General features: G+C 44.8%; 3 protein-coding genes across 3 annotated transcripts in view; 2 read left to right on the top strand and 1 right to left on the bottom strand.

Moving 5' to 3' along the window:
* Positions 1-3,951, top strand: part of XRRA1 (X-ray radiation resistance associated 1) — a 54,982-nt gene extending 51,031 nt beyond the window's left edge. The window contains exons 13-16 of the mRNA XM_019649361.1: positions 1,031-1,229; positions 2,002-2,117; positions 2,300-2,399; positions 2,809-3,951. Coding sequence (XP_019504906.1) covers positions 1,031-1,229; positions 2,002-2,117; positions 2,300-2,399; positions 2,809-3,056 — 663 coding nt within the window. The 3' untranslated portion in view covers positions 3,057-3,951. The remainder of the gene's footprint in view (positions 1-1,030; positions 1,230-2,001; positions 2,118-2,299; positions 2,400-2,808) is intronic.
* The window catches only part of RNF169 (ring finger protein 169), a 90,529-nt gene continuing 69,369 nt past the window's right edge, over positions 3,944-25,103 (bottom strand). Inside the window, exons 6-7 of the mRNA XM_019649329.1 lie at positions 14,743-14,842; positions 3,944-14,278 (exon numbers count right to left, since the gene is read on the bottom strand). Of these exons, the coding sequence (XP_019504874.1) occupies positions 13,094-14,278; positions 14,743-14,842 (1,285 nt within the window). The 3' untranslated portion in view covers positions 3,944-13,093. The remainder of the gene's footprint in view (positions 14,279-14,742; positions 14,843-25,103) is intronic.
* Positions 22,858-25,103, top strand: part of CHRDL2 (chordin like 2) — a 129,651-nt gene continuing 127,405 nt past the window's right edge. The window contains exons 1-2 of the mRNA XM_019649328.1: positions 22,858-22,972; positions 23,416-23,454. The gene's annotated coding sequence lies outside the window, so the exon portion shown is untranslated. The remainder of the gene's footprint in view (positions 22,973-23,415; positions 23,455-25,103) is intronic.

Below are 25,103 nucleotides of genomic sequence, written 5' to 3'. Positions count from 1 at the left end.
GAGTAATACTTACCTCAGAGTACGAGTTGGGAGTGTTCCTTCTTCTAATTTTTGGAAGAGTTTGCGAAGGATTGGCGTTTATTCTTCTTTAAACGTTTGGTAGAATTCACTACTGTAGCCATCTGGTCCTTGGCTTTTCTTTGTGGGAAGCTTTTAAATTGCTGATTCAATCTCTACTTGTTATAGGTCTTTTTAGTCAGCCATAAAGTTTAATAGTGAGTCTAACTACATCCCTACATGAAACATAGGTTTCATAAAGATGTTTCTTATAAAGCCAATTGGGGTAGGCTAATTCAGACAATGTTCATGCACCCCTTTCCCCCACAGCTTGCCATTCCATCACAGTGAGGATGAAGAAAATAAAAACAAAACAAACACCCTCAGCTTGGAATTTAAAGGTCCTTGCTGACCTGGACCCTGATCATTGCTCCAGCCGCCTGTCTCTTCTCGGTGCACTCCAGCTATCCCAGTGTTAAATTTCCCTTGCTGTGTCTTACCTGTGTGCCTTGCTATAATACCAGGGCTGCCAAAAAAATGTATACACATGACTTGCATTCATCTTTTTTATCGGTATATATTGAGTATTACAATTTTAATAGTTTTTCCCTTTCTTAAAATGTATATACATTTTTTTAGCACCCTTTGTATATAATAGTGTCATGCTATCCGTTGCTTGCAACAGTCCTCCTTTCTCATCACTTGCAGCCCGCTCCTCCCCCCACCAGTTGCTGGGATGGCTATCCTGGTTGTTCAAGACTTAGCTCAGGCTAAGGCATCACTTCCTCCTCCAGGAAGCTCCCTGGCACCCCGGGCTGGGTTAGGGCTTCCTGTGGGCTCACCCAGAACCCTCATGCTCCCTTCTGTTACAGCATTTGTCGAGGCGTACGGTCATTGTCTATGTTCATGTCTGCCTTCTCCCACCCCAGTCTTGGTTCTTGCCCTTAACAGGGCCCAGCGCAGGGATGCACATGGAGCTGATGCTCAGAAGTGTTAATGGAATGAATGAATGTATTTTTCTTCCTGAGCACAGGTGAGTGGGCTGCCTTACTCCGTTCTCCAGAGGGATGATTCCGAGGTGGAGAAAGACCAAAGGGTACCCCCATCCCCAGCACCCAGAAAGGCAAAGAGGACCCAGAAGAAGCCTCCACCTGCTTCACTCCCCAGCAAGTACCACGGCTACGAGGAGCTGCTGACAGCCAAGCCTGATCCAGCCTTCGCTGAGCCGAAGGGTATGTGAGGAGAGTGGCTCCGAGGCAGGGGGCCCGCTCCACGGCCCAGACCAAGCCAGGGCAAAGCCATGGCTGGTGCCAAGCCCCGTTTCCAGGCCAGAGTGCTGTCTTCTATCTCAGTGTCTGTCAAAGGCCCCTGCAGGTGTCCTGGTTTGGAGCCCTACATGTCAGGACCCCTGGCCTGGGGCAAAATTGGCTTTGGGGAGCTACAGCTATTCAGAGATTCCAGCCAGTCTGGGCCTAGCTCCGGCTGGAAAAGCCTCTCTAGGAAGCATTTGATGAACAAATGTGCAGACTGGCCAGATTCCTGAACTCCTCACCAGCCCGATTAAACCCCAAACTGAACATCCCAAATCCTCCCTATCTGGTTTGAGGCAAGGGAGGCAGCGCCCTCTCTGAGCCCCTTATTTCAGACTGATGTGTGAATAGTATTGGTACTTTCAAAGGAACTGGCGCTCAGCTGTGCTAAGGCATCAGTCCCTGCAGTGTAACCCCCCGGAGGTTAATGGGGTTACAATAACCTATGGGATCACCCCCTCCCCGCACTCCAGTGCTGTTTTCCTGTTAGGATCTGTGCTTATAGGGGACCAGGAGTCACTGAATGAATGATGGACACTGCAACAGATCAGGGAGAGATGTGGGAACAGTGTTTCTCCTCTTGGGGCTTCTCCTCCTTTTATCCAGGGCGGCTATGAGATGGGGAATGAAGGAACTGGGGGGGGGCACCGAGGAGGGGGCAGTGTCTGGACTGCACCTCGCCTTGCTGCCCTAGGGATCCAGAAGAACACACAGGCCCTGCAGCACATGCTCAAGCACCCACTCCTGGTCCACTCATCCAAACCCAAGCGGGACGCTCTTCAGAAATACTACGCTCCCAAGGAGAAACGGGTAAAACTGCACCTCACTGAGTGTACAGAGGTGGCTGTCACCATGGGGCCTTCTAAGGGCCATGCTCTCCCAGGACCCCCAATTGCTCCCCTGCCTGCGGCTGTGACTGTATGAGGGGAGGCCAGGACAGTCTGAGCATCAGACTGGAATAACACTCTCCTCTCTTACCTTGTCACGCCCAGAGGATCCCTGTTCCGCCCCCACGGAAGACTCGGGCCCAGCTGCTGGATGACATCCTCATTCGCATGCGGGACCCCCAGAACATTACAGAGGCTCCACTAGGTATGGCTCTGGCCCCCAGTCCTCAGCTGCCAGGACCTGCGATCTAGAAGCTTCCTCATCTGCTGGGATAAGGGAAAGGGCTTGTCTCAGAGCAGGGAGGGCTTTTAGGGAGCATCTGTCCCAGCCCTTCCCATGTGCAGATGGAGAAACTGAGGCCTGAGGGAGGCAGGGAGTTGCCTGAAGTCACACTCAGCATGTTACAGACTGAAACTAAGGCTTGAGATAGAGTCAGGAGGGGACACTGCTGGCTTCCTAATGCCCCAAGCTGGAGAGGCTATTTTTCAGTCCCCTGACCATCCTTCTCCCACCCCATCCCACTTTCTGGGGGCTCTGGATCCAGCTCCCGCTGCTTTGGGCTGGGGGAGACCTAGAGCAAGCGTGCTGCCCCTCCTGGCTGCTCTCCCTGCAGGAGCTGTCCTGCGCCAGGAGCGGCGGCTGGTGAACCAGAAGCAGTACCTGGAGGCCAAGCGGCTGCTGAAGGAGTTTCAGGCGCGCTACCGTCAGCTGGTGCGCTGCTCGCTGCGGACAGTGTTCGGGGCCACAGCGCCGCCCCCTGCCCGCCCGGCCCTGAGCGAGGGCCAGCCTAAGCTTTGCCGCTTCCTCCAGTTCATGGATGAGTTCTGCCAGGAGCCCACGGCCAGTGATTCGACAGGCTAGAGCTGCGTTACAGGGCCATGTGCGCCGCCGGGCCTGCGCCCCACGCTTCCCCAAGGGTTCCGCACCCTCGACCGCTCACCCTTGATGGCGGCGCCTTGGGGCGGCTGGGCTGGGTGTGGACCTCGGAGCTCAGCTCAGCCTTGCTGGCTGGCCGCAGAATAGGGAGTTTGTCAGGACCTCTCCTCTCCAGGCCCTGTAGGGTCCAGCGCCTGGCCCAGCAGCAATAAAGAGTGGGTGCAGAGAGCAGGGTAGCCTACTGTTCTTTCTTGGAATCTGGGCCAGGCCGTCACACTGCGGAAAGATCCCGGGTTGATGCCATCCCTAGAGTGCTGTGGACCTGCCTGAGCCACACGTGTCCAACAGAGCTGTGTGGAGTGCTAGGATAGAAAACAGGGTGGCCCAGAATCTAAGGCTCAGAGGCCATAACTGACTCGCTCACGGCCAATGAAGTGTGTGTGTGCTGGAAGGCGGTGGCAAAATTGAGGCCATCAAACTCCAGAAAGGGTGTTTTTTCTTTGGGCAGCTTTTTCCATTGTGAGGGCAAATATGGGAAAGGGGAAGAGAGGATTGGGAATTCCCTTATCAGATAGCCATGGCCAAGAAGTTGGGATAAGCTGAGGACAGGGCTTACTAGGTCCTCTAATCAACACAAACTGAAGCCCCATATGCAGACATGTGGCGCTAAAACGGACCCTAGGGCTGTGCAAGGTCAGCCTGGGCTCACAGTAAGTAAACTAGTCATGGCCAAGGCAGCCTGTGGGGTTACCCCATTCTTGTGTGTGCCTAGTAGTCAGCACCCGCTAAAGAGGACCTGGGGCAGGCCATGGGCTGAATTCCAGAGACGGATGCTGCGTATGACCTAGTCACCTGGGCAACCCTAGCACCTAAGGCTGCTCTCCTGGGGATGCCTACAATTCTCACCTGGAGAGCCGGTCTGCAGTTCCCAGGGTCCAGGAAGCAGTGGCACAAGGATTAAGGATCCTCAGAAAGACACAAACTCCCACAACTAAGTGGTAATTAAGGTGATTATAGAAAGTCTTGTAGCCACAGAGCTAACCGAAAGAAGCATGGGGAATATGCTGTATTTTGAGTGTGAGACTCTTAGGGCACAATCTTTGCATACTATCATACTCAACCACAGTCTCAACACACGTGGCCAGTTAAATATTTACCATACCAGACACATTCACATACAGATACACACATCAACTTACAGTCATATCTCGCTCATTCACGCAGGCACCTGGACAGGTATAGGCAATGATGTGACCCACAGCAGCGCTCCAGTGCAGGGACATATTGCGGACTCACTGGATCTCCTGGGGCGCCAAACCACCTTTCCCTTTCAGGAAGGAGAATCCACTCCAACTTTCATATTGTAAACCTCGCTAGGTTCCAGTTCTGGAGAAGTGGACTGTTCCCTTCAGCCAGAAACAAAACACTATCAAACCATAGGCTCTCAGGCCCAAGAGGCTCCTGGGAACATCCTATCCCAGCCTCTCAAGGCGCAGGGAGCACCTAGCAAACTCCACAACAGACCACTAAGCTCCTGCTTGCACATCTAGTGCCAGGCGACTCATTCCCTCCAAGGGCTGTCCCCTCCTTTGTTAGCCAGAGGGCTAAGCTGTCCGCCTAAGTCACTCGATAGTCCTAGCTCTGCTTTTTGGTCAAGAGTGTATCTCTTTCTGCCCAGCCAGGCCAACCCTTCACTGATGGGAAAACATCCTGAAGAGGCTATCCTTATCCAGGACACTTTCTCACTTATTCCACACAGGATACCATCTGAATAAACTGATTGCCTCTCCTAGACTTGCTAAGTTCTGGGGTTTTCCCTTTACTCAGGATACCTAGATGCAGGACTCCAGCTGTGTCCAACGCAGCACACAGCAGCATTGCCCACTCCCTTCTCTGGATGGGACATTTTTATACAGCCGCACATTTTATTTGCCTTTTACTTGCTCTTAAAATCCCTTTGGCTTTTATTAACCCTTTATTAGCAGACTATTAATATCAGAACTGCTTTCCCTTTTTTATACTTGAAATTGACCTTTGATAGCTGATGCACGATTTTTTACATTTCATTGTCATAGTCTCAAGCCTGGAGTTCCAGGCTGCCAGGATCACTCCACATTCCTGATAATCGGCTTCTCCATGTTGGAGGCTGTTTGCAGGGTGTAGAGCTGGCCCCTTTTCCCTCACGCGGAACCAAATCATGTCAGTGTAGACCTTCCAGGAAAGAAGCCACTAGAAGGCTATGCAGTGGCTCTGCAACTCATCTCAGAAGACCTAGGTTAAACCACATAGGAGCTGATGTTTCTTATTCTTTCAGCCTCAGCTCAGGTATGTCCTTGAACTCCCCTCTCAGACTGACCTGGGCTTTCCTTTTTTGTGACCCAGTCTGACCTCATTGGGCATCACCCTGCATTGTACCAAGAAATAATACCCCTGCTCAGCCCAGGGCCTGGGTCCAGGAAGCACTCAATAAGATTCAGTGAATGTGTAGGCATAATGGGGAATAGCTCAAGCCCACTATTTTAAGAGGATTATACACAGCTATGGCTAAGGCGACTAGAAGCCAGTGCTGGGCATGCTCCCAAAGGCACTGCCTTGGCATTCCCTTAAAATATTGGGACCAAGAAGAAACAGAACTCCAACCTGCCTGCTGTTTTAAGGTGGGGTATCAGGCTGTTCACTCCCATCCTCCCATACAGGTTAACTGTTGCATCTCATTTACCTGTTGTGTCCAACTCGTTTCTATCTCAGGAGTAATCCACACTGAGTCACATTGCCGGGGCTCAACTTTTAACCCTCTCTCTTATTTGCTGTATGATATAGGGCAGCTCATTTAACCGTACCAGTAGCATCAATGGGGCTTTTGATCTCCGTGGGTCCTTTGGGTATTAAAAACAGTTGCTTGGTTTCAAGTTTTGTGCTTTTGAAGAGATATGACCTAGTACTCATCTTAGTGAGTAAAGCCTGACTCAGTTTGTCAAATGAACCAGAATTCATAACTAATCAGGCCTTTGGGTGGTACCCACCCTTCCTGTTGCCAGGACAGTCACTCACTCTCCCCAGCACATCTGATCTGCCTTAGACGCTTCATCTCCCTGGGCTGGCTCTCACCCAGAGCCCCCTTCCTTCCCCATAAGCAGATGGAAAGCCGGCTGCCACACTCTTCTGAGCCTGCTCCAATCTTCTAACAAGAGCAAACCATTAGCAGTAGTTTCTCTCACCACCAATTTTTCCAAAGCCTGAATCTGTTTTCCTAGTCATTTATCCAAAAGGTACCAGCGAGCGCCCAGGGAGAGCAGGATGTGGCCACAGCACTGATTTAAATGCAGATGTGCCTCACAACTCTTGCTGCCTCCCATAACCTCCCACCTCCACAGTGGGTGCAGAGGTAAGACTGATTGATCTCTCCGGCCCTGTCAGGCCCACTCTGGGAGAAAAGCCAATCCAGGAAGCAACTGGAACTCCTGGTAGCCAAGGCCGGTGGAGGAAGATGGCACCACCCTGAGGCTGATTTGAGCCAGGGCAGCAGAAAAAGCAATCAGTGGCTTTGGAGTCAGAGGACCCAGCTTCAGGCTGTTAGGGCCAGTTTCCCATCTGTGAGTGAGGGCCACCCCTTTCACTTCACAGGATTATAAGGGAATTAACGTGTGGTATGTAGAGCATTTTCTGTTACTTTCCAGGCCAAGAGACAATCAAATTCTGTTCTTATATATCTGACTAGGTGCTCTGATTCTTGCAAATCATTTTAACAGCCCTCCTTTGGAAGAGATTGGGTCAGATGATTTCAAAGGTCCCTGAAGTGCTGGTTTACCATGTATGGCATGGACTCATATCAGTCCTTCAAATTAGTTTTACATGTTTACATTTGTTCTCTGTTAGATGAGAAACTGACACCAAGGGGATTTTGATGAGTTCCTGAGCAATGGTTCCAAAGAAGGTATTTTTAAACATCAGATGTTCTGCGTACAGCCCTAATGTGCAAGGACAATGTCATCCTGTACATTTGTTCTTTACTCAAAACTTTCTTGATGCCGCCATTAGAAGAATGGTTGACTAGAACAGTTGTAAACTGGAAATAACTTAGAACTCAAAAGACATAGTTGTACACTAGGGAAAGAAACCCCATCCCACCTAATTTCTCCCATCATTCTGAATGCCAAAGCAAGACATTTTGACACGGGGCATCTCCCAGAGCAAAGACAGCATCAAATACCAAACACACAGAGTCTAAGCTCAGCCCAGATTTGCCTGAGATTACTCTCCAGGGATAAGACTTTGACTAGAAACAGAACAAGCACTTTCATGAGTTTGCTTTACCGTATTCTCAACTTGGGCCTCTCTTCAAGCAGGTAAACACATATTGAAGAATGCACTTTGGTACTATTTGTACAAACACATCATCCCATTTGATTTCATGCCATTTCCTTTTTAAAAGCATCCCTGACAGGGCATGCCCTGTTCTGAGTCCTCTTTGTCAAAATGCTCATGATGAGTCTAAGCAAAGGTGGCCAACAGTGGCAGTCAACAAGGATCCAGGCCCCTTCTCCAATTCTAACTGGTTGAATAAAACCAATATATAACCCGTTTGCTATTTCTAGGTGGGAGGGGAAAAGGCCCTACAAACAACTGTTTGTATATAGAGAGAATTGAGAGTAAACAGCACATCAAGCACCCATCCCCCAAATCCCTTAGTTGGCATTTAAGATAACCATTCTTTGCTTGCATAGTTATCCATTCTCTCATTAGGACTTTGTAAGTGTTCGTTCTGCTGGAGGCTCAGGGTTAAACCCACTGAGGGGGAACCCATGCTCGCACTGGTGGCACAGCTTGGAGGGTGGGCAGGGCCAGCAGGGGAGAACCTGACAAGCTGCCATCTGGAGCCAGGACCCAAAGGCTCCTCTTGAGCTCCAACAGCTTCATCGTTGAGGAATGCATTCCCTGTTTTTACCACTTAGAGGAAAGGAGGATGAGCAAGCCTGGCCTCACCTTGGCTTTGTCCCAACTAGTTCTTGATTTAAGACTCCAGAAAAGGTAGAGAGAGGGAACCTGCTCCAAGTCTGGGCTTGCCTCCCACACTTACAAGACATTAAGGAAGCATTTACTCACAAAGCAAAGTGTGTAAATATTTTTCTTAGGAGAAAAAAAAATACTGATAATACATAGAACAATGTGCACATACAGTCTTGGCACTTTTCCTTCATCCAATTTAACCAATCTCTAAACTGGTGACCTCTGTATATCTCTTAAGTTTCTTTCTCTGTAGAACCATCTTCAGCAAGTTACAGTGGATAATAAGCATGTGTAAAGATTCATTTCTGGATCATCTTTGGAAGAAAATCTTTGGAGGAAAATCTATTCAGCAGCCTCTGAATAGCAGACCTCCTTTCTCATTGAGTCCCAAGAATTTATAAGCAACTATATTCACTTCTAAAAACCAGGCCAAAAGACCACTCTATGGGTTGAAGGAAAAGGCTGGCCGAGAAAGATTTAAGCCCCTAAGGAGTTCTTGATTTTCAAAGAAAAATGAAGGGCTGGCTGAGTTTTAACACTTGGTAGCTAAAATGACTGTTCCAATTAAAATATATCACTTCCCAAGATTCCACAGTCACATTGCGCACGCTGTGGGGGTTTCCCCTACTTGGGTGTGTATTCAGGGGATATTGGTACATTTTAATTCTAATCGAAAAAAATCAGGAAGAAAAACTGTTGAAACAAAGGGCCTCCTAAATCATTTGGGTGTCCCCTCATTATTAAATTGTGTGTGTGTGTGTGTGTGTGTGTGCGCGCGCTACTTAAAGGACTATTTGTTCAGACCCTAGAAAACTATAGTAAAAAATAGGGCACAGGGCACTGAACATCAAGTTCCTAATTTCTTAAAAAAGAAGGGCAGCAAGGGGGAGAATTTGACTTAGATGATTTCCATGCCTGTTCCAGCTATATAAGTTTATAATTATGATCCAGCCTTCAGTTTTTCTTTCCTTCCTCTCCTGCTGGCCTTCCATCTCAATGAGAGGCCGGGCAGGAAAAAGGAAACAAATCCCAAGTTGCTGCAGCCCAGTTGAGGTCTGCTTGAGGAAGCAGTTAGGAGGCTGCACAGCTGAGATGTGGGCCTCCTCTGACCATATCAGTGATCCACAACCTGCCTCATTTCTTGGGGCTTATGCTAAAAGCAGCTCCTGAAGAGATCTTATTATAACCACTGGAGTTTGAGAAAATCCATTCTCCTAAACTTGCTTAGGAAATGGAAAGCAGCGTTGCACTCAAATTCACAACACTGACAGGGATATCTGACATGTTCAAGGCAGCCTGCTTGGTGCTGGACAACAACTTGAATGGGACCATCCAAGATCATTGCTAAGTGGCCTTTCATAAGACCATGAACAAACTCTCCAGCCACATATACATTCAAATACATTCCATTGGACATTGAGCTCCACAAGAGCGGGACTGTCCTTTCCATCTCCGTATCTCCATGACCCAGCATAAGGTTGGCACGAGTTCGAGGCTCAGGAAATGTCTGTCACACGGAACGGAAAGGACGAACAGCACAGCCTTCGGTCATCAGCTTCACCAGTCAAGCACAGTGGCAGCTTCCCACTTTAGTCAGTTTGTCAGTTTGTAATCATACAGCAATTAATTAAGCAGCTTTAATCTCTTAAGGGCATTTTTCTTTTAGGGAAAATGAACAAAACACACAGAGAAGGAGAAGGCATTCATCACTGGTGCTCCCTCCAGGCAGAAATTTAAAAATTAAATTAAAAGCCATTTACAAAAGATTTTCCTGGGAAGCCTCAGCCAAGAAGAATTAACCTTATAAAAAGAGGCAATTATATGAAAAGGGCCAGGGGCTGCATACATACTCCCCTGATTTGACACCAACCCAACAGGCCCAGGTGACTTCTTCCCGCAGATACAATCAGCGGAGTCAGGAACACATTCCCCCAGTGTCTTCCCACCCTTTGGGAAAGGGCTGAGAGCCCCTCTCTCAGGGCACTACATTTCTTAGATTTCCCATCAGAATGACCTCCATCCTCCAACCTCTCATAACTTCTCCTTTAATAAGAAAAAACAAGGAATGCATACACACAAGGAGCAGAGTTAGTAGAACTTGGGAAATTTGTATGTGAATCGGGGGTCCAATGATCTGTGAGAAATATGTTTGTTTTGTTAAATAGTGTGTCTCTCATTCTAGCTCAGAAACCCTCCCCATCATTCTATTTTCCTTCCTTTTCTCCTTTTCTCCAAAGAATTCATGTCAACAACTCCATGTGTGACCAACTTCACAATCAAGTGACGAGAGAGAGATTTTTCAGAAAGAAAAAGTGTTCGGGTTTTAGTTAAGTATGGGAAGAAGCATCTTAAAATACAGATAATACCTTAGTGGGTTTTTTCCTCCTCCAAAGCCAAGCAGGTTAAAGAATCAGCCTCCTCCTCTTTAAGCTAAACTGCTTTGCCTAGGTTTGAAGGACTACTGCTCAGCTGAATGTTTGGAGAACAACTGTCAATGCCCATTGTAGGCACCACAGCAGGTGCAAGGGGGAAAGTCAGTAAGCTGGATACAAAGTGTGGAATACTCGCTTTAGTAAGAAGCAGCTTTTCACTCTGCACCTGAAGCTAAAACTTGTTGCTACTGCTATGCAATTTCTTAAAATGAAAGTATCATTTTGGGGGAAATATTTAAAATATATATCTTTTCTATTAAAAATATTTATCTTTTTTTTCCAAAAACAAAAATCAGTTCCAACTGAAAAGTGTTTTTTCCAGATTATTGGAGCTATAGAAAAAGGTGGCAAGTGGAAAAATAAGTGTCTTTGCTACCACCGCTGAGACCAACCTCCCAATACTATTTAGTAAGATCGAAAAGTAAAAGTATGAAATGGCAGTAACTGATGTTTTCTCTAAGGGCATTTATAAGTCACCCTCTCTGTCCTCTGCAGACCGGTGCCAACTCTTCTATCTTGGGCACCAATACACCCTCCAGCAGCCTTTGCTGGTAGGACATAGAACTGAAGTGGTGCGAATATGAAGTAAGGAGACTGATGTATGGTTTTCAAACATACATCTGCACGTGTGCACACACAGACACAGAGAACACAGAATACACACATTCAGGTGAGTGACACTCCCCACCAAAGTAGTCACTAAGGAGGTTCCACATATCTCAGATCCAGGTATCTCAGAAATGCTTAAGACATCTCTGCAACTTCTCTCTGGGAACTGTTTATGAGCTGCAGAAAAAAATGGCTCTGACTACTTCATAGCTGCACCTCATTTATGACTCCAAACCCTCTTAGTAACCCACCTTCTCTTCCAGAGGCTTCACATAGCTTCTGACTAGTTTCAAACCTAAATTCTCCTAGAACCCCCAAAGATTAAAGATTTGCTCAGAGAAGGGAGGCAAGTCTCCTGAGAAGAAGCAAAAGAAGGTGAGTCAATCCCTAGTGACCTTGGTTACTGAGTCATTGTTCTGGATCTCCGTTTCTGCCTTAATAAGAGGAAGAAGTTGGAATTGGTGACCGTTAGGGTCCCTTCCAGTTCTAACATTTTAAGAGTCTGTTTCTAGACTTTGAGGGCAGTTCCGGAAATGTTTTCACCAACAGCAACATCATTGGAAAAACTATGCAGTTTCACCTGCTGGGGGCCACTCAAGGGGAACAACATACAGTGGGACATATATAAGCTCTGAAAGGTTTGTTAAATTGCCAGTCACAGGACTTTATAGTAACAGTTCATACATGCACAGGGAATGCCAGCCCATCTGAGATTCCCGGTAATCAAACCTTAATCCCTATTCTCAATGAGCCCAGATGGGCAGAAGCACCAAGCACCACCAGGGGTGCAAAGACACATGGTGTCAGCTGCTAAGGAAAATAAACCCCAAAGGGCCATGGGACTGAATTGACCAGCTGCATCCAGCTAGATACCTTGTTTCCATAGTATGGAGTTTCAGCACTGTTCTTACCTGACTTCTGGGCAAAATTTTTGGATTTTAGATCAACATTGCAGATAACCCTTGGCCATGTGGAGAATAATAATGACTTCCAACTGTCCTTTACCTCACAGGGTGAAATCCCTAGGAAAACAGGAGGCTGTAAACTGTGGGGGTGGTGATAAACATACAGTATATGTCTCTACTTCCAGTCCATCTCAACTATTTGCACGTGGATTCTGCACAATGGGTTCTCAACGCCTAGTCGGTGTTCCCGAGGCTCTGCTGGCACACCTTGGGTTGCAGTTCATTACGGGAACCTGTCAGTGTGGAACACCTGTGGGATTTGTTGCTGGGAGACCTGGCAGTCAGTTTGGGCTGTGCCACTCAGCACTTGAGAAAATCTAAACATCTGCACTGCAGTTTCCTCATCTAAAAACAGGGCTAATCCCATGTACATCTTACGTCTTCTGGGAAGACCAAATTAAGCAACGGCTGTGAATATGGTCTGTCGACTTGCATTAATCAAATGTTATTTTTTAAACAGGGAATGTAAGTTAACTTTTGTAGAAGCATAAACTCAACTGATTTCATTAGATATATTTACTTGTGGCAAGGGTAAGGAAAAAGGGGAACAAAATGGTTTTGGATTTGCCAGAGAACTACACTGGTCTGCTTCTTTGAAAAAAATGAAACTAATTTTTATCTGCAAGGCTGATTTAAAAAAAAAAACCCTGTTGAAAGAAGTCAGGAAGCCTATCAGTTTGAGAAGGTATCCATCCCCTCTTTCCGCTACCATTTCTAACTCTGGCCATTGTGCTCCTGAGTCTCGTTCCAAGTGGGTGCTGCCAGGTTTGGCCCAGAAGCCCTGGGGCATGGGTCACTTAGAGGGTGGGAAGTGCTCCTGGCCTGGGTCCCAGGGAGGCAGAGGCGCAGTTTCCTTGGATACAGGCCACAAAGGCCCTGGAATCTCTCAGAGCCACATGAGACAGTGTTTTGCCATTACAAGAAACCCAAAGTGAGAACACTCAGCTCTTCAGGATAAGTGATCAAGCCCAAAGACATCTTAAAAATAGGTAACACTATTCATTGGGTGCTACTTGGCCCCGGCCATGCTGCTGGACCGTAAGCGGTACTGATCCACGCTTCCTTTCCTCCGACTCACAGTCCGCCTCTCATTGTCAAACATGCGCTGCAGCTGCAGGGCCAGCCGCCGGTCCTCTTCCTCCTGCTGCAGCTTCTGCTCCATCTCCCGCAGCGCTGGGTCTGCTGGAGCCAGACCCACCTCACCGCCGCTTTGTCGCAGTTTCTTAAGGGAGCCATTTTGTTCCAAGTGCTTGGTCTTACAGTGTCTTTTCCGGCCCCGACGCAAGGAAGGCGGCGGTTCCTCACCCAGGCTGTCTGCCAGAACCCCATTAGGCAGATCAAAGTGATTTGCTGTCTTCAGCTGCTTCTTTGTTTTGAGGACCCCACTCAAAACACTGTTTTTGGGTACCACTGAATTAACTGTCGAGATATTCATAGCTGTGCTTATACAGGTTTTGTCTAACTTGGCATCTGGGGTTGACCCTGACCCTTCAAACTGCTCTTTCTCCAAAGATTTTCCACTGGCTCCCACTCTGGGTTCTGAAGAACAGCAGGTTTCCGGTGGGATCTCAGTGCTCCTTTTACTATCACTGCCCTGTTCTGCTTTCGTTTGGCTAACAGAGGGGAAATAATCAAGGTCAGCGGGGGTGGGTCCAGTGTACTCAGAGAGTACATGCCCACTGGACAGTCTTGTATTTAAAGCCGGAAGTGGCTTCTCTTTGCTAGAATGGATAACTTCAGAGACCACTAAGTCTTCCCCTGTTTCTGGAGCCAGGGAGGTGAGAGTGGCTTTCGAAAGGGTTTTTTTGATCTGCCGCTCCTGAAAGATCTGTTCCCACTTTTTGAGGATCCGAGGACTGGCCTCATAAGAAGTCTGCTTCTGCAGGCTTCTGTTTAGGTTGCGGGGCGTTGATTTGATGATGAGGGGACTTAGCACGCGGCCATCAGGGAGTCTCTTGGGAGGAGTACATGGTGAGCAGACAATGGGCTTGAAATGGTTGAGTTCTTCGGAGATGCTGTCATTGCTCTCTGGACTGATGGAGCGCTCCGGCTTATGCAGGGAGGCCAAGGATGAAAGGGAGCTGAAGGGCAGGCGCTTTTCAACAGTTAAGTCAGGGGCTGAGAGGCAGCGGTTGTTTTGAGTGGACAAGAGGACACCAATGATGGGGTTGGAGGTTGGGGTTATCGTTGTGACCTAAAACAGATTTAAAAAATTATACATGCATGCATATACATATATATGTATGTGTATGTGTGTGTGTGTGTGTGTATTCATAATTCCTTCATAATGGGATAGGGATAGGGAGGGGAAGGGTAAGAAATGGGATAAAGGGTGATGTGATGTGAGCCTAAGAAATGGGGGAAATCCCTAACCTAGAATGTACACCATTTACAGAAATTCCTATAAACGTGAAACAATTAATAAAATTGAAAGTCTACAGGAAAAAAAACTCATCTGGAACTTTTAAAAACGTTCTTCTGCAAACCCTCATGCCACCCATCTGACTACAAATTCCAACGCTCTTCCTTCATATCTATTTGTAAAATTCTCCAACATAACTGCTCTGCCTTGGGCCCATTCTGCCACCTCTCATTTGGATGCCCCGGGCAGGAGGTCATGATGGACTGAGAGCCCCGGGAGCCTGTGTCTGACTATACCTTGGCTTTGCTGGTTGGGGCTGCTCTGAGTCTGCTCTTTGCTCTGTCCTGAACAGTGTCACTGCAGCTCTGACTCCTTTCCACCTTGGAATTTAGGTTCCTAAAAAAGAATAAATAAAAGACCAATAGTCAAAAGTAGCCCATATGTGAGCCAAGGGAAAAAAAGCCCCCACAATCTCTTCTGTGCTTTCAAAGCCACACACCAAGCAAGACAATTCCCTCGGGCAACTACAACAGAAAATGAGTTAGTTTATTAACAAAATGCATTCTAAGAACAAATCCTGTAAAAAGAGAAAGAGTTCTCCAGAGGGAATATTTGGTTTAAGTCTTTGTTTCCTAACTAGATCTGTTTAAATAACACAAGACCAATCGCAGTTTTGTTCATGCTTTGAGAGATGGAGGGACACTCACCTTCCTTAATAGGGTGGATACAGTGTAAAATCACCTTTGGAAACAATTTTTTTTTCCTCCAAATGTCTCCCTAAACAATCTGAATCAGCCATGAAACAAGTATTTAAGTACTTACAAAATGCACAGCAGTGCACTAGATTTTTATGTAGGGAGTCAACATTCAATGTAGTCTCTCCCTTAATCCATTACATTTGAGCTTCCAAAGGCCTAAATCCTGGTGATTTAAGAGACTGCAAGAACACATGGCTTGTTTTGTCTTATGCATACATTATATTATAACTTTACAACCCAAACCGAATCCCACAGTACCTGTGTTATAACATTAATGTTAGGGTAAAAATTAGGTGCAGATGGCTGTCACCTGCCCCACAAACTATAAGCAGGAATTCCTGTTTATCCCATTACTCACCTTTGTTTTCTACTCTCCAACTCTTGCCTAATACACGGCTGGTGTATTCTCACCAGAATAGTGCTTTTGCAAAGGTTTGCAACTGATATACACCTGTGTTACAACTCTATTCAACAAGCATTAATCATCCATTTTCTATATTCTAGTCACTGGTAAGCAATGTCTGGGCATTGAAAACACAGAGAAGAATGTCTGGGTTTTCAAGGAATCAGAGCCCAGTGAGGCACACAAATAAATTCAATACAACACAGTGAAAAGGTACAACACAAAAAGTGTGCCTAAAAGACAGATTGGCATAAAAGAGGGAGTTATTAATTACCTGGGATGAAATGAGAGCAGGGTTGAAAAAGCCCTTCTGTGGCATTTGTATTTTGAAGGATAAATAAGAATTTGCCAGAAGTCAAGGGGGACACATAGTCATGCAGATGATCGCAAACAGAAATTAGTTCCTTGAGTAGTTCTATTTAGCTTTGGAATGGAATACATCATATCTACTTTTTTCGTAGCAAAAGACTTACTTTTAAAGTTTCACTATGCCAAGATTAGCTCAGAGAAAACTTATAAAGGTGGTAATAAGGTATATTCCCGAGGTGCTCTCCTTTCCCTACATCTGTGGCAAAGGCCTGTCCGACCTTCCCACAATGGCTGAGCCCAGCATTTCCGTGTTATTCCTCCCACTCAATGTCTCATGGCCACATGGCCTTGCTAGGTGGCTCCACTCTGGTATTAATAGGAGAAAGTGCTGGCCAACCTACATCACTTGTCTGCATTTTATCAAGAAATTTCAACACTGAACCTAAAGAAATAATGTGAGCATTTTACTATCGAGTGGGAGGTACACTCTGGGGCAGGTAGGAAATTCAGTATCACCCTGCAAAGGCAGCTACTTAGAAGTCAGGCTGGCTTGTACTTTACCTAGAATAGTACTGAAACCCATCTGCATTCCCAGGACTCACACGGACTCTCAGTGGAGTAAGCCACCCAGAAGTGAACTGAATGGTTGATTAAAATGCAGGAGTGAATAACATATTCTGTGGGTCAAGAGGAATGGTTCGAGCTGAAAGAGACAGAATTATTATTTCAAATACTGGGTTGTCGGAAAAGTCAAGACGTATTTTCTTTTTTTCGTTGCAAAAATGCGTCATGACTTTTCCGACAACCCAATATATGGCTTGTTTGGCACGATTCCATTGGAGAAACAAGTAGACACTTAGAGGAAAAGATTTTCTGATCAACCAAAGAAAAAACTTTGTAACTCACAATAGGGCAGTCGACTGATAGCTGCCTTGGGAGGCACTGAGCTCCATGCCATTAGAGGTGTTCACACAGGCTGGATCTATGCTCTAAGGTCTAAACATTCCACAAGAATTAGCTTAATATAATTTTAAAGAACAGGCTACGATTCCATTTTGTCAGCAGTAACAGAATCAAATTTAAAGACATTGGCAACATGCCCAAGTTATAGGAGGTACACATGACAACTACCTACTGCGGGGGAGAACATCTTCACATACCCCCGAACTCCATTATGGTGAAAGAAAGGGCCCAGGAAGGAAACCCACACTTACAGCACTCAAGCACAACAAAGACGCTCAAAATAGTTTCTAACCATCTAAAATCTTTTTGGTAAACTGAAACTGTCACTGTCTCTTCTATTCATTTAGTGAGTACCAGATTTTACTGAGCACCAACTCTGTGCAAAGCACTAGAGCCAGACTGATGAGACTGATGAGACGATAATCCTGACCCACAGAAGCACCCAGTCATTGGGGTCCACCTCACCACAGCACTCAAGCGCTACAGGAGAGCAGTACTTGTACAGCTGCACTCTCCAAGAGTTTTCTTCTAAGAGTTCTATAGCTTTAGTGCTTATTTTTAAGTATCTGATCTAACTTGACTTAATTTTTGTATATGGTGGGAGGTTGGGGTCCAGCTTTGTTCTTTGGCATGTGGATATCCAGCTGTCCAGCACAGTCTGCAGAGAGACTACGCATATTCTTTGCCCTACTGAATGGTCTTGGCACTCTTATCAAAAATCAAATCAACTGACCACAGATGTATGAGTTCATTTCTGGACTCTCAATTGTATTCCAAAAATTAATGTATCTACCCTTATTTCAGTACCACACTCTTTGATTGCTATAGCTTTGCAGTAAGTTTTGAAAGCAGAAAGTATGAGTCCTCCACCTTTGTTAATTTTCAAGATTGGTTTGGCTATTTGGGATCCGTTGCAATTCCACATGTGAATTTTAGTATCAGCTTTTAATTTCTGCAAAAAAGGAGGTTGTAATTTTAATTACATATTGATTACAATGAATATTGATTACAATGAATCTGTAAAACAAGTTGGGGAGTATTGCCACCATAAAAATATTACGTCTTCTAATCCATGAGCACAGGTCTTTCCCTTTATTTAAGTCTTCTTTAATTTCTTTCAATAATGTTTTATAGTTTTCAGGGTACAAACCTTACACCATCTTGGTTAAATTTACTCTTAATTATTCTATTCGTTTTGATGCTATTGCAAGTGAAATTGCTTTCCTAATTATATTTTCAGATTGCTCACTGTTAGTGTGTAGAAATTCAACTGATTTTTGTGTGGTGATCTTGTATCCTATAACTTTGCTAGTTTATTAGTTCTAATAGTTTTTTCATGAATTCTTTAGGACTTCGCATGAATAAAAAATGTCACCTGTGAATAGATATGCAATCTGGCTGCTTTTTCTTTTTTTCCAACTGAACTGAGATATAACTGACATATAATACTGTGTAAGCTTAAGGTTATTTTCTTAGTGGCTGCCTTGAAAATTGATTACAATTAACATCTTAATTTACAACAATCTATTTCAAATTAATAGTAACTCAATTTCAATAGCATACAAAATCTTTGATCCTATATAACTCCATCCCCCCACTGTGTTACCGTCACACAGTTACAAAAATCATGAATATGAAAATACTGTATAAACCATAAACACAACATACAGGTATTATTGTAGTATTTGGTCATGTAAAGAGGCTTCAAAATGCTGGCTGAGAATAGTCAACTGCAATGAACTTGATAATGTTCTTAGGACTGAAAGAGCTCAAATAATACCTTCGCTAAAAAAGAGGGCAAGTATCTACTCCTACACCTTGTACAAACTGATTTCTGTATCCTCAAACCCTAACACAGTGCCTGACACACAATGGATATATTCGATAAATTTCTTATAAATTAATAAAAATATGTACAGAAATGCCTATCTCCTCTTTAAGGAAAGAAAACTTAAACATTTATTAGGAATCTACTATTTGTCAGGTACTGTGCTAAGTGTTTCAAATATATTGTATCTCATTTAATCCATACAGAAACCCTGTGAGACACATATCATTATCCTCAATTCACAAAGAACTGAAGGAAGTGATCTTTCCAAGGTTATACAACTGAAGCCAAGGTTTAAACATGTATCTCTATGATTCTAAGGCCTGCGCTTTCTACCACAGCATGCTGACCTTACATTCTACTCTACTTTGCCATAGAGCAAACCCAGCATGTCTGGGGAAGCTCTTGCTTACAAACACATCATGAAGTCATAAACAAGAGAAAGCAGCGTTGTCTGAAAGGCAAATGGCTTAAAATTTCCACTGCCAAGAGGCCAGATGGTTTCTGGGATGTCTGGTTAGCCTAAAAATACCCGTAACCACAATGAGTCTGACTTACAAACAAAGAAAAAGAGGGACGGCCAATATAAACATGAAGCTGGAAAGCTGGAAGATTGAATGCTTATAAAACATTGCTTAAAGGGTTTTCAAATGGTAATACAAGATATAAAACATTAGACAGCTCATGCTCTCAGTTGCTCACTCATCACTCTACTCTCACATACCCACACCACATTAGTTTCTCAATCAAACTCCCAGGCGGGGCAGAGCTGAGTCCCACCAGGAAGCTAAAAGCTGTAGAGGACCCTCCTCTCAGCTCTGGCCTGGGTATGTGAACATCACTCATTCCCTGCTGAGCCCCCGCCAATATCTGAATGAAACCAACGCTTCCTTAGGCCTAGTTGTAGCTGCCATGCACCCAGAAATGGGTGAAAATCTGTTACAATCGTTCCCTTGTATATTTATGACCTGGGTTATTTGCCTTGTGCACACTAGTATCTTTCATTTTTTTAAGTGCACAATTTAATAGTTTTTAGTATATATGGAGTTATTAACCATCACCACAATCAGTTTTGGAACATTTCCATCACCTCATAAAGAAACCTCATAGCCTTTAGCTATCTATTACTCCTAAACCCCTCCTTCTCCTCCAGCCCTAAGCAACCACTGATCTACTACTGTCTGGCTCTACACATTTGCCTATTCTGGACATACAAGTATACTAGTATTCGTTTACAGATGGATAGAAACACTTTTCCACAGCTGTATTCCAAAAGGCCTAGTGTAATGCAAAGGGATTTGAGTCCCCTCAACCAGCCAGGTAACTGAGCAGCTTCTTACCCATCTCTGTAGCAACCTTGTATCTTTTTAGAACAAGACAGGGTATAAATTATGGAACAAAAAAAAAAAAGAAAGGCAGCTTTCTGTCTCAAAGGTGGATCATTTCAAGACAAAGATCCAAGCACATGTCCTTTTGTCACAGGGTTCTGACAATGGTTTGATAGAAAGAGCACAGGTCTGCAGTCAGGGCCTTAATTTCAATTCCATCTCTATTACTCTACTGAAATGAGAAGTTCTTGGTTGAGTTACTTAACCTCTTTGAACTGCATTTTCTTTAGCTGTAAAATGGGACTAATACTACAAATCCTGTAGGATTAATGTGAGAACTAAATGAAATGAAGTATGTCAAGTACCCAACATGGCAGGAAGCGCTAAGTAAGGCTAGTTCCCTCGCCATCCTGCCTGGCCCCTCTGAACACTACCAGGATATTTCTATTCTAATATGTCACAGAATTACTGACACCTCTAAAACCTGCCACTCTCCTTAAGTTCCATGTCACTTATCCTTAAGCTATCTTCATTTTCCAAATATATTCCGTTACTTTTAACAAGATTTGTCCTCTTAATAACCAGTTCATCCACTTGATCTCTCTCTCTCCCTCCTTCCCTCCCTCCTTCTCTCTCAGCCTGCCCATGGCCATTATCAAGCCCTTATGGGGTTTTTTAAAAAGATTTTTATTGGGGAATTGGGGGAGGGGAACAGACAAGTTGCTGTCCTTTTGTTCTTCAATCTAGTTGTGGAGGACGTCACTTCATTGGCCCATGTTGGTATTATCATTGTGCTCTTTCCGGGTGAGGCAGTCGCTCGCCGGCCATTGGAAGGCCACTCACAGCAGCCCAGCTCCAGGTCAAGCTGTTGGTTCACCATCTTAGCTGTAGAGGGCGCAGTGTCACTGGTCCTCATGTGGGTGAACCGGGGCCCTGCTGTTCAGAGCTGGCATTCCAAGCCAACTCTTAATGAACACACCACTCAGCCAGCCCTCTTATGGTTTCTTTTAACTCACTACCTCTTCTTTCTCTTATAGTCTCCTCTCCCTCATGGTTATTGTTTTGACTATTCCCTACACACAACTTGCTATGCCTAATCCTTACATTTTTACAAAACTTTCTAACTGCCCTCACCCCTTTCTTTTTTTGCCTCCACCCTTTAAAACTCCTTTAAGCCACTTCTAGATACTTCAATTTTGAGGTGGAAAGAATCTTAAGAAAGCATTCAGTAAATTCCCCTGCCCAGCAAGTAGGTAGGGCATAACAACCGACATTTTATATAGATGAGACAGAAGGAGGTCAATTCATTTCACTCAAGCTTACACTGCTACTTCTCTAAAACCTCCCCTAGACTAGCCTCCCCACCTCTCTGGTTTTGCCTTCTTTCATCAATTCTAGAGCTAGTCCTCCAGTATCATATCACTTATGAGCGTCTGTTTGGTATCTGTTACCTAAAAGGCACTTGTATTTTCACTTGTTCATTTTAAGGAAGAGGGACAAGTCTGGGCATGCTCCAATACTTACTGGGCATGCATTTAACATTGCTGAGTCAGTCAGTCTCTGTCTGTCTCCTTACACACACAGGTTGTATTAAGCACAGCTACTTTGGTTGGGTCAATTCTGATGTGCCCCACTCTGAACCATAGACTCAAGCTTTTGGACATTAGAAAACAAAATGATGTAGCTAATTTTTACTTAATTAAGGCTTAATTACTACTCAATGGGACACAGGTTTTTCATAGAACCTATAACAAATATTGTCATAAGCTATTGCTAATGCAATAGAAGGCTAAAGGGAACTTGACAACATAAAAACTTTATCAATGTTGTTACTAGAGCCTCCTAAATCCCACATTAATCCTATGGAATCTAATCTAAAAAACAGCTGCCAGCCAATCTGTTCCTCCACAGCTCTCAGAGCCTGCTGCCCTTGAGACCCAATGCTGCAAGTTTGACAATTCTGACAAAGCCCCAGTTTACCTACCCACAGGCATAAGACCTATCTTATTCAAACATTCTACAAGTATTTACTGAGCCTCTACTACCTGTCAGGCACTAAGTATTGCAAATGTAATGGTGAACAAGATGTTGTCCCTGATTGCCAAGGATTTAAAGTCTAGTGGGAAGATGGGTAGAGGCAACATAGGGATCTATCAGGTCATGGGGGATAATGGGGTATAGTGGGAAGAACCAAGAAACCTCGGTTCTGACTCAGTTTCCCACTATTCTAGCAGTCTAAGATTTGGCAAGCCACATTCTCTCTCTGGGCTTTAGTCTTCTCATTCATAAAACAAAAGAATTAGATAACACAATATTTATGGTCCTTTTCGGCTCTACGAGTCCACTTTCTAAAAAATAACAAAATAGCAGCAACAGTACTTTATCACGTGCCAGCAATCCTGCTAGGCACCATTTACTTAAAATACAATTTTTACAGAATGGCAGTACTGGCATTACTACATCACTCTTTTTATTATTGTAAACTGGAAAGAAGGTAGATGGTTTGATTATATTTCTTTTTATAGTCATTCCCTATTTCCTAGAATTTTAAATGACTTCAATAAAAATACATAAAGATTGAACCTTAATAGAGAATAAAGACCACATTAAGTAATAAATATGGGAAGAGTATACCAAAAACTATTTGTAAAAATTATAGGCCAGTGTGCAACCGCAGAACAGCCCAAAACGGTCAGTATTCTGTTTCATGAGATACTGAGCTGCCTTTCAGTGACCACTGACCAAAACCACAAGTCGTGCAGCTGAGGCATGCGCAGATCAAACTTTGATGTCCAGCTACATCCGGAACCAAAGTCCCGCCCTCCCACCTCCCCACAGAACGAAAGGACTAGAACATAACCGGAAATTAAACACTGGAACCCTTTCAGAAGCAGAGGATCTGCTGTACAGGAAGATCTTGTGATGACGTCCCTTACCGTAAGTGGCCAAGCTCCAAGGTCTTCCAATTAAAACTTGCCCTGCCAGCGCTTCCGCATACCCGTTCCCCCTATACCCTTAAAAACCTGCCCCGAGCCCTGGATTCGGGCATTCGGAGGCTTTTGAGCATTAGTTTCCTATTGTCCTGGGTAGCACCACTCGTAATAAAATAGCTAATCTTTCTCTACTGCAAATTCTCAGTTTTTAGTGTTTCGATCTGCTAGGGTGAGGTTGGCAGCCTCTTTATGTTTTGTAACAAAAATGGTGACTACGAAGGGCCATAGCCTTGAGCGGGCTTTCCGCCCATGGTTCAGCGACCTCTGGCCAGCGGCGGTCTCCCCAGGTTCCATCGAGCAGCTGCCTGGGCTGACGGTTCCAGGGACGGAGCTGCAGTGCTCACCACTGACTGGGCGTGGCTGACGCACAGCACTTTCCTTTTTCAGTGGAAGAAACTGGGAACTTGGCTTGCAAGACATCTCCTGGTGAGTAAGTAACTTCATGTGCGATGACACCAAAGAAACTTTCCCTTTTGGTGGGTTGGGAGTTTCCCACTGGTTCTGTAAGAGAACAGGCTTTGAGAAGCTACCTCGGCAATCTGGATTGAAATCGTTTGGTTTGTTTGAACCCAGCCATGGAATTTTGTTTTTAACTTGAAACCGGTTTTGAATTTGGTCTAGAGTTGGCAAATTAAGTCTGAAAATTGTGTATAGGGGTGGGGGGGAGGCGGTGTATAAATGTGAGTGAAGTATATTGTTCATTGATGTTACTTGTTTTAAATGATTTGACTTTTAGGAACTGAATTTCTCCATGACCATACCGAACTTCTTTTTTTGAGAGCCTTCTGACCCTGTGGAAGAGAGGCACTGCTCTCTCCCTCTGGCTCCTTGAGCGTTTACCAGGGCGCTAGGGACTTAACTCGCTCCTCCTGGGCTTTCACTGTACATGATAAAGCAGCCGGCGATGTCCGGGGGCTCGCTCTCATGAATTTTGTTTACGCCCAAGAAGAACCCATATGGCACACGGTCAGAGTTTCACCCATTCCTCCATGGGTTCTACTGGTTAGGCTATGGTGCTCTTACCGTGGCGGCCCTGGTTCAATTCCCAGAGTTCATCCCATGCCTTGTTCGGAGGCGGGTGCGGAAAAAGCCCTCCTTTTTGCGGTTGCCCCGTTGTGGGGTAAAATGGCGTCGGAGGCGTCTCTTTCCCTTCCCCCACCTTTAGTCTCCAGATATGTGGCAGTCGCCTACCTGTGTGACAAGGGGTAGCCGCCATCTTGTGCTCAGGCTCCATCCCAGCGGCCAATTTTCTCTAGGGAAACCTGCCACTTAAAATTCAGATGTTCTGAAGCTGTTCCTTTTACTTTCTGGGCTTTCCAACTTTATTGTGTGCACTCACTTTCCATTTTCTGTTGTTTGTCTGAGGGCACCCTTAAAAGAGAGGATCTCAGGCCTCTCGGGGACAATGGGATGGATTCTATGATTGATTGTAAATTAATTTTAAAATGGCTTTAAACGAATTCTTCAGCATGTAAAGCTTTGGCCATCTGAACAAAATCTTAACTTAGTCCATCTGTGAAACATAATTTGGATCAAGTTTTTCCACTGAGTTTGCATTATACCTGGGACATAAAAGCTAGCATTTTAAAATGAAAGCTATGGGATCTCTGACTATATTTCTGTGTTTGTGCATGTTAACATATGTGTGTTCTAGGTGTAGCACATTTCTACCACTGGATGATATTGCTAATTTGTAATATTAAGTTGGCTTAAACAAACAAGAACTTACGAGACTTCTCAAAAAATATGTCTGACAATTAGTGACAATTAGATTCACAAACTTGTTGCAATGATGTTGGCAACCTTTTTTGATATCAGAGGGATTATTCATTATGAATTTGTACCAACTGGACAAACAGTTAGCCAAGTTTACTATTTGAAAGTGCTGAAAAGGCTGCGTGAAAAAGTTAGACGACCTGAACTTTTCGCCAACAATTCATGGTTCTTGCATCACAACAATGCACCATCTCACAGGGCACTGTCTGTGAGGGAGTTTTTAGCCAGTAAACAGATAACTATATTGGAACACCCTCCCTACGCACCTGATCTGGCCCCCAATGACTTCTTTCTTTACC

This window comes from Hipposideros armiger, unplaced genomic scaffold (genome assembly GCF_001890085.2).
Source record: "Hipposideros armiger isolate ML-2016 unplaced genomic scaffold, ASM189008v1 scaffold_132, whole genome shotgun sequence".
Classification (NCBI taxonomy): Eukaryota; Metazoa; Chordata; class Mammalia; order Chiroptera; family Hipposideridae; genus Hipposideros; species Hipposideros armiger.
The sequence above is the reverse complement of the archived record's forward strand: the minus strand, read 5'-3'. Positions and strand labels throughout refer to the sequence as shown.